At 29.5% G+C, this 10870-nt stretch overlaps 1 protein-coding gene across 1 annotated transcript; it reads left to right on the top strand.

Moving 5' to 3' along the window:
* Positions 1-9783: 9783 nt before the first annotated feature.
* On the top strand, positions 9784-10239 carry LOC127087232 (uncharacterized). The gene has a single exon (XM_051028098.1). The coding sequence runs from the start codon at positions 9784-9786 to the stop codon at positions 10237-10239; it is 456 nt and encodes a 151-aa protein (XP_050884055.1).
* The last annotated feature ends 631 nt before the right edge of the window (positions 10240-10870 follow it).

Raw genomic sequence — 10870 nt, 5'->3', positions numbered from 1 at the left:
ATAATTGGTTAGTAAGATGGTTATGTTGGGAGAATATCATGATTTATGAATTTTTTTATGAGTGCAGATATGAGAGAAGACTGGTCCATGTTTCTAATCATAAGTTAGCCTATCTTTTTGAAGCAGATTCTCTATTTAATTTTTTTTTATATTTTTCAACATTTAGGCAACGGATTTTATGCGTTGCTTATTAAAAAATATAGTCTTTTCATATGTGGTATTTAAAGTAAACCGTGGTTTTTTTATAGTTGCAACAATGGTTATATTGTGTTGCTTAGTGAAAACCGCACTCTAAAAGTAATCCTTAAACTGTAGCCTTTTGTATTTAAGGCAACGATGTTTAAATTCCGTGGATAGAGGTTAAAAAACCACCCCTAAAAGAATAGGCAACGGCCGTTTATTCCACGACTGGAAAATCGTTGCCTAAAGATTTAGGCTACGATTTTAGGAGTTCTAGCCGCACTTTACTGCCGTTGTCTAATGCTAAAAATGTTGATGTTATAATTAAGTTATATTTTCTATTGAGTTATGTTGTTATTTTTTATTGATATAAGTAAAATATTTTGTTATTGTTGTTATTGTTGTTATTTCTGTTGCTCTATGTTGTTGTTGATAATGTTATTTCTTGTGTATATTTCATTTCATTCAATCCAACATGTCCAGAATGATAGAAAATACAATTGAGTTTATTATATCGTATATGGATTGAGTATTTTACCAACCACTCATTGAATATATTACTTGTAAAATTGGATTAGAAAATAATTATATGAAAAGTTATTCGAGTTTTGTGCAACCCATTATGCATATCTCACTCTTTAACAGTTAAAATTTGGTTCAATACTTTTAATTAGTTCTTCAACCAACACTTCCTTCTATACCATTTCATTCCACAAAGCATAAAATTTATTGAAAAATTCTAATTCATCATCATCATGGTGATAAGTATGATGATGATAGAAGCATTGAACTAAATTCTAACGGGTAAAGAGTGAGATATTGATAATGAGTTATAGAGAGCTCAAAAAAACATTGATTAGTGTAAGTTGTTCTTCAAATATAACTTAATTTTTCATATTATTTTTAAAATCAAATTGAAAGGTTATATGTTTAGTGAGCGGTTGGTGAAACAAGCATTTCACATAAGTTATAATAAACTCAAATGTATATATCACCCTGGTTAGAAGCTACAACTGTGGTGAAATGTACGATGCGCCAATTAAGATACCAAAATGTTATTGTTGGGTATCGAACTCTTGACTATTTCACTTTTCACAACGATTGGAACTTACAACAATGGTAAATGTTGTGCATTATACTATTTTTACCATGGCTGCTAGGTCGTGGTGGAAAAGAGGGCACTTACTATTACACCCTTCATTACCATAAACCTCCAACTTTAGTAAAATCTTTCTCTCAACTATGGTTAAAAGTGGCTTTTGTAGTAGAGAAGATTCAAGGCTCTAGTAGAGTGCTTATAAAATTGGAAAATATGGTAAAGGAGGAGCATGCAATCTTTAGAGTAGTCAAAGCTCGTCAAGTCGTGTCTATATGAGTGACCAAAGTCTTGTGAAAGTAGGAGAGTAACTTCTAAGATACTAAGGAAACTCACACACACGCTTAAAATATTTTTGAAACCCTTTTCACCTAACAAAACACCTAAAAATGTTTTAACCCCTAGCTAGTTGATTAAGGGATTGTCAACTTAATTAGGAGAAATTTTTGAATTGCCTAATCAATTAAATGAAACATAATTGAATATATAATCGATTATGAATTTTCTTTAATGACCGGTAACAAATCTCGTTCAAAATCTTTTATTTTGGGCACAAATAATCGATTATTGTAGGTACCTAATTGATTAGGTAATTCAAAAGGCCTATGGTTTGTTTCCATTTTGAGTCAAATTTTTTCTTATACAAATGACGAGTCTCCTTACTTCATTTCACACCAGAATTCAGGATTTTTCTAATTCTTGTGAGTGAAAATTGTTGGTGAGGATAAAGTTGTATTGATGTCGTGTTATTGTTGTTATTTTGAAGAATGTGATATATAATATTTCTTCGGAGAAAATGTTGGCTCCTAAAAAAAAACTCAACCGTGCCGGATATATTGTTACTTCACATGAGGTGATCTTATAAATATTTTATAATGATAAGCGAGATAAATATCTCAGTAAAACTCAACCGTACCGGATATATTGATGGGAGGATTGAAGTCAATCCGATTTGCTTTTCGCTCTGCAAACAACTGCGGTAACATGTTGGCCTCCTTGGCTGAAACCCTTCGACTAGTCCACGAGGTAATATATGGCCATGCATTTTTTGGAACTATCTTCTCTCCTTCTACTAAGCCAGGAAAAGCTTTCAAATGAAGCCATTTTATCTGAGGAGAGCAATTCCGTCAACTCCACTGGTACCTCTTTATGCAGCCACAAACCATAATCTGCAACAGCTATAGTGCCACGACTTCTCTTGCAGGCAAGAGTCAAGTGAGCTCGATTAAGATTCAAAAAATGTTTGTATCTAAGGAACATGTCAATCTTCATATTATTCTTGGCCAACTGCAATTATATTAATATTATTGTGTTATTGTATAGAGGTGTTTATGGGTGCGGTGGACGCGCCAATCCATTAACCCAAACCAAATCAATTCATAAATTATCCAAATCCATTTATTTATAAATATATCTAATTTAATCGATAACAACCTGTACAATTTTGGTTCGGGTATCTGATTTGAGATTCGCAACCCGCGAATCCAATGACATAACCTATTGATGTGATATTAGTAAAAAAAAAATTATTATTATTTTAAATAAAATATATAAGTTAGAAATGACTCAAAACAATAAAAAATTATTTTATATAAATTTAATATTTCACAACTAACCATAATTTTTTCAGAAAAACGTTAATTTTCCATCAATAATATAATTAGACTAATTAGTTTACGTAATTCTAATACTAGATGTTGTTTCTTATTTTCTTTTGAGTTATTTTCAACATATTTTTTTGTAAATAACATGTCTAGTGGAATTTTATATTATTATCACATATCGATGAGTTTTATTAGATATTATATGACGTATTTCATTTAATTTGAATTATATTAAACTTTTTTTATAATAAAAAAATTATAAATAAAAATTATTTTTATTTAAAATACAACCTGCGAACCAATCCATAAATGAATGTGTTGGATTTGAAAAAAAAATGATAGATTGGATGACGAATCAAATCCATTAAAATTTAAACGGGTTGGATAAACCCGGTTCAATCCAATCCAATCCGTATATACCCTAATATAGATAGATAATGTTTAAAAAACCCATTTTCGATAAACAAGTAGGGAAAAATATTAAGAAGGAAAATCAAGGGTACGTACATGAACCGCCTATAGTATTCTTTGTATGTCTGTGTGGCTATGAAAAAAATGTGTGGCTACTAAAGACAATAAAATATATTCTTAAAGGTAAGGTTGATATCTTACTCAAGATAGAAATGAAAAAAGAGTTTTAACTAAGAAGCATCCTTGTAGCTTCCATTCATTAACCTACCTACACTACAGAACTTTCAGCCAACGTTTCGCTTAGAATTTAGGTTGAATGATAGATATATACGCAGGTTATATACTTATTTAGCCATTAAAAGATACAACATAACATTTTATTTGATAGCTTCTATAAATATTCTTTTTAAAAATAGATTCTAATATCTTTGTCTATTTTTAATTTGTTTTAGCAAGTCAATCCAGATTGTGTCCCACTTTTTCAAGAATCAAAATTCATGTAATGAATTTGCTAGAGATTAGCTACGACTTTAACTACGAATTAGTTATAAATTTTATGGGTTCAAGTATGTTTTTTACTTTAGCCACGTGGTATTCCACGCCAATATCTTGGCTATGCTGACACTGCCACGTGTATGTTCCGTCATAATTTTTTTTTCACGTGGCGTGTCACGTCAGTTTCTGTCAACGAACGTAGAGAGGAAGGACTAAAAGTGTGGACGAAAAATATTAGGAGGACCATTCTTTGAAGGAAATATTTTGAAGGACTAAAAAAGAAATTTGAAATAGTTAGGAAGACCACAAACATATTTAACCCTTTAAAATAAAATACATGTTTTATTCCAAAGTAACAAAAATCAATAACTAAGCTAAATACGTACTTGGTGATTTTCATTTAACCTATATTTTAAAAAAACTATTATTAATTCTAATAAACTTGTTTATTAAGATTAAGAATGGTAAATGAGTAATAAAATTATTAAAAATAAGGGTAATACAGTAAATTGAATAGGTTAGAACGGGACGCAGATAGGTGAATGACATATATTAGCATCTCCCGGCCCTATCCCCTTAATTAAAAATCGGGGTTTCCTGCACCTGCACCCACACTCATTTAAATCAGTCAATCTCCATTAGATTTAAGGTGGGGGCATCCGAGTCCGACCAAATTCATATTTTTTTGCCATGCCTACTGCAACTTTATCTAGACTCGTCCCTTCCGCCACAAGTGAGACTCTATGATTGAGAGCTAAAACGTATTCCATGTCCTTATGAAAGACATCTACCGCCACGATGAAAAGGTCATCTATAACATTCTCTTCCTCCTTTTGTAGGTGTGACTTCTCTTCAAAGAGGGATTATATATCTTGCAAAAAACACGTATTTTCTTCATGAAGGAGTCTTAGGTCTTCATCAAATTTACTAAATTGATCCTTAATGTCACTCACCTCCTCAACGACCTTCTCATGGCCTAGTTTCACATCCTTTATTTCATCAACGACCTTGGACTAGTCTTCTTCGACCTTCCTCAATTTCCCCTAAAGTTATTATGTAGCCTTCCTCTCATCATCACGCTCTTTGATTTTAATCCTCAGTTCTTCCAGTGCTTTGTTAAAGGCAATTAACCTAGACGTACCCATATCTTGGGAGACTTTAAGTTTTGATTCAAGGTAGATTTCTCAGTCCTTAGTGTCGCATGCTCTATGGAAAACTCCCCGACAACTACTAACATTGAGATATTTATTTAAAGAGCCTATCCATGTACATGATATATTCAACATCTGATTTTTGACATCCATTAACCTCGTATCAGTAATATAAACTTAGGGCACCAATGCATGGAGATTTCAAGGAGAATTTGGATAAGGCTTTACGATTACATATGTCAATCTCTTTTCCCCGACTAGGGGGGTCCCTTTTTGTTAGGGAGAGATGTTTATTTATTTTAACAGTCTTGGTTTGACCATAGGATTTAAGAAGTGGAGAAGTTTGATTGAGTGTAGTAGAAACAATACATATTGAAGTATCAACCTTGAAAACAAAAACCTTAATTGAATGAGGAATGATCTGAGATGACTGGTCTAGGGTTAGAGCATTGGAATGGGGACCAATTAAAGTATCACTAGCAAGAATAAAGGAACCTGCATTAGCAACGTAAGTTGCAACTTCATAGGTAGACTTATTCTTCTTTTATTCCATAAACATATTCTCTTGGCCATATTAGCTGCAAATATTTTTGGAAAATTAGCAAAATAAGAAAAACACATTGAAACAAATCTCAAGTTACAAATGGACTAAGAATTTCAAACGCATCTTCTTAATGAGAGGTTGACACCAAGTACTAGGTATCAATATATTAGTCATTGGTCTTGCCTTTTCCAGACTTCATTTCAACATAAGAGGCCATGTAAAAGCCAAAAAAAATCTCTGATATGGACTACACATTCAATCATCATTATCCTGTCATATAGGAATTAGTAGTTTTGTTGGTGTACCAAGTTATACACATTGTTCAATAAATCGATGCCTCCTTGCATGCCTAGATTGGCTTGCATTAGTTAAAGGTTGAGAAACATCTCTTGTCGCGGTACCAGTGCCTGCAATGAAGTTCGGTTTGAAGGTTCACCTTGATAAGGTGGATGCAAAGGTTGAGTGGTAGGAAAAGCTTGGATTTCTCCTTAGTTGACTCTTGAGGAGCCAAATCTTGTGGCGTTGGAATTGAGGGAGAAGTCACTAAGACTGGATCGTCCATCTCCTGTGGAGGAGGGTGAACTCTACTAGCTTCAATAGCTACAACAACGACTTTGGCATATCAATTTACTTTCAAATTCATCATAGCTTTGAGACTTCAATATCAGGTTGTTCGGGAAGAGATTAATGTTCACGAGGAAAGAATCAGAGATTTAGATTTGCGATGGAGAAACATTTACTATTCATAGAATTTGTAGGAATCACAAGTCAATTCCCATTGACGACACAATTGTTATGCTTGTAAACCATAAATGATCAGTGAGACAATGAGATGAGATATTCAATCAGTGTAGCAAGTTTCCGATGCAGTGAAGATGGAGTTGACCTAAAAGATTATCACTCTAACGCCCAAGTTAGTAAGAGAATAAGGAGTAATGTGAGAGTAAAAGGGGATTTGAATACCTAAAAATGACATGCTTTTCTCCTTATGTAGTGTGAATGGTTAAAATCGTCAGAATGAGACGAGGCGTGATGTGAGAGCACTACAAGAAAAACTGAATTTTGCCAAGGGTTAAACTCCTCATTATACCAAAAAAAACCCCAAATGACAACATTTGCCCGGTGCAAGAACCTTAGGCAAAAACACTTGTCCCAAACTTTTTTGCAAGAGGTTTAACACCTTACTATGCATGGTGCTAGAGCTTTAGCCCCTCACTACACCAAAAACAGGAGCAAACTTGTGCAGAGTGAGTCAAATTTGACGCAGAAAAGCTAGAAAAGTTTGTTAGGGGTAGCCTTTCACTATGCCAAAAAGCTACAAAAGTTTACTAGGGTTAACTCATCGCAGGTTACTTGGAGTAACCTCTCGCTAACCATATTTTCATTATTGAACAAATTTATTTATTATTTTTAAATTATTAAAATATTAAAATCAAAATTTAATATTAATAATAATTTAAATATAATAAACAAATTTTAGATATATATTTAAAAATATGTTTTGTAAATTTTGTTTTTATTAACCATATAAATTAATAATTGATTTAATAAATTCTATTTTTTAATATACTAATAATTTAAGTTATATTTATAATAATAAATAATAATAATTTAATAATATATATTTTACAAAATATTACTAATACTATAATATTAATTAATAATCAATCAAGATACATTTTAATATATATTTTAAATTCTTTAATAGTCACATTTTAAATTAATAATCATTAATAGTCATATTTTCAATTAATAATCAATAATAGCCATATTTTAAATTGATAATCATTTATAGTCAAATTTTAAATTAATAATAAAATGATAATAATTTTATATTATATATTTTATTATATATTACAGTATTATAATATATTTTTTATATTAAAAATTATAAAACTTTTGAATATATTTATAATTTACAATGTACTTAAAAAATTAACTACATATTTTTTGTCATTTTATAAATTTGTTTAATATATTATTATTTTTAAATTATATTTTAATATATTATTAACTATATAACTTAGTATTTTTTAAATTTGTCTTAAAAAAATCTATTGAATTTATTTTTATTAAATTTGTTTTAAAAAAATTAATTAAATTAATTATTAGCATATATGCTTTTGTACAATATTTATTTTACTATATCATAATTCTATGTTTATAATAAATATTCAAATATTATAACTTGATATATATATATATATATATATATATATATATATATATATATATATATATATATATATATATATATATATATATATTATATATATATATATATATATATATATATATATATATATATATATATATATATATATATATATATATATATATAAGATTAATTGTTATGCATTGTCGGTGTAAATTTTTTGACACTATCAATGAATCACAATCATCCGTTTGTGTTACTTTTTAAATGTTTAAAAAAATCAAACTTTTCAAATAAATCAGTGATTGTGATTAACTGATAGTGTAAAAAATCTTTACACTGTCAGTGTATATCAATTAAATTCTCTCTCTCTCTCTCTCTCTCTCTCTCTCTCTCTCTCTCTCTCTCTCTCTCTCTCTCTCTCTCTCTCTCTCTCTCTCTCTCTCTCTCTCTCTCTCTCTCTCTCTCTCTCTCTCTCTCTTCTCTCTCTCTCTCTCTCTCTCTTCTCTCCTCTCTCTCTCTCTATATATATATATATATATATATATATATATATATATATATATATATATATATATATATAAAAGTCAGGATCAAATTATATAAATATGTCAAACTTAGTAACATGACACTTTCGATAACTCTTTACTGTATATTCGTATAACAAAATTCATTGTTAGATTGAAAGCTATTATCTTATAGATCATGTATATAAAATTTAACATCAATCGAAAATCATTTAATATATTAAAGAGAATGATCAAAATTAACGATTTTATTGAAGTTTTTCAAGACGTTAGGCTTTAAGCATCTCGTTGACATATCAAATTATTTTTGGTTGATGTTAAATTTTATATAAATGATCTATATGATAATAATTTAACGATGAATTTTGTTATACAAATATACGATAAAGAATTATCGAATACGTAATTAGTGTCATTTGACACCTTCACAACACCATTATTTTAAAATTCAAATTTCTTTACTGCCTGGTCTTACCTCACAACACACAACTTTAATTTAAAACTTTAATTCAAAGTTGTTTTGCGAGGGATTTTACCCATAGCGGAAGTCCATCACAAAATCAATGTTTTTTTGTAATGGAATAGTCGTTGAATAATTAGACGATAATCAATATGATTAGAGGATAGAATCTTTGCCCTTAGTAGAAGGAGGAATCACATATTCTATGCACTATGTGCTTAAAATTGCTCTTACACCTTTTACCATAGACCTTGTGAACGGCCGAGTAAGTATTAACTTTGAATTATATAATAATATCTTTTACTATGCACCTTTGGCTCTTACAAGAAAGTTATATATATATATATATATATATATATATATATATATATATATATATATATATATATATATATATATATATATATATATATATATATATATATATATATATAAAAGATCAAAATATAATAATGTGTTAAATTTAATAACACGACATTTCTTACATATCAATGAGATACACAAAGTCTTACATATCAATGAGATACACAAAAATTAACTATTTATAAAATTTTATGAAGATCATTAATTTTTAACATTTTTTCTAAAATATCAATTAATTTTTTATTTATGTGAAATTTTATAATTTAATCTTTATGATAATAGTTTTCAATTCAACAGTAAATTTTATTATACGACCATAAGATAAAGAGTTATCGGAGATATATAGACACTTTAGTGTCATTTAATCTTTATTTCAATTGAGATTAAAATAAAATTAAAATATAAAATGAGATTGAATTTTAGGACAGATATGTTTTATGCTTTTGAGGGGAAAACTACCGTATACAGTAGGATAATATACATTATTTTGTTGATCATGTACATTTGCTAAAAGTAGTGGAATAAAGAGCGTATATTCATGTCCAGAACAGGGTATATTCAATTGATAACAACTAAACTTAGATGATTAATTGGTGTATTCAATCAAAGCCACATTCCTGTCAATAATATAAAAAAGTAAAGCCAGCTTCGCTCGCAGCCTGTGTAATTTGATTGTATTTATTCATAACTTTTTTTGTTCACAATTATTATAAATTTACATCCATTCTCGTTTTCTCAAATTCTAATAATATCAACTGCATTACGCAATAAAGAAAATGATGAACCAAAGGAAAGTTATGACGCCATATTCAATCCTCTTCAATTTCCCACTAATCTCCGCCATTGTTGCATTCTTCGTTGCTCAATCAATGAAAATACTAACCGTCTTGTACAAGAACAAAATATTTGATCCAAAACAACTCATCGGATGCGGCGGGATGCCATCTTCTCATTCAGCTACCGTGACTGCTCTCGCTATGGCGATTGGGCTTCAAGAAGGATTTGGAGGATCAGCTTTTGCTACTGCATTGATTCTAGCTATCATTGTCATGTATGATGCTACTGGTGTAAGATTTCAAGCGGGACAACAAGCTGTGGTTCTTAACCAAATTGTTGTTCAACTTCCGGCTGAACATCCTTTGTCTTATAGGATTCCGCTCCGTGAGGTTCTTGGACATACTATGCCTCAGGTTGTTGCTGGTGGGTTGCTTGGAATTTTAGTAGCGATTCTTGGTCATGTAATTGCTATGTAATAATCATCTTTGAGGATTCTGCGAATATGTATATGCATTTTTAGAGGTAGTGTAATAGAGAGTAGAATTTACACTTATTTTATATTTTATGTTTATGAGTCGGGTTTGTGCACGCAAAGAAACTTAAAATGTTGCTGCTAAATGCTGAGATTAATTTTGCTTTGTCTTTTTCTTTCTATTTTACATTGGTAAAATTCATCACCGACAAAAGTTATATCTTTTAATAGGTAGTTATTGATAAAATAAACTAATATTTAATTATCCATTTTTTTATTGGTAGAAATATAGATATGATGACTTCTCTATCCGCGGTAGGGGTGTTCGCGGTTTGGTATGGATCGGTTTTGAGATAAAAAATCATCCGATCCAAAGATACAAAGAGTATACGGTTTGATTCGGTTATTGGATGACAATAAAAAAATCCAATCCGATCCGATCCAATTTATACGGTTTACTTCGGTTCGGTTTTATTCAGTTGTATTTGGTTTTTAAACAAACACTACTTCTAAATCTAAAATAAATTATTTTTTTTAAAATTCTGAGAAAAACATTTTCTATATGACATTATATATATATATATATATATATATATATATATATATATATATATATATATATATATATATATATA

This window comes from Lathyrus oleraceus, chromosome 1 (assembly GCF_024323335.1).
Source record: "Lathyrus oleraceus cultivar Zhongwan6 chromosome 1, CAAS_Psat_ZW6_1.0, whole genome shotgun sequence".
NCBI lineage: Eukaryota > Viridiplantae > Streptophyta > Magnoliopsida > Fabales > Fabaceae > Lathyrus > Lathyrus oleraceus.
This window is presented reverse-complemented; position numbering and strand designations above follow the sequence as displayed.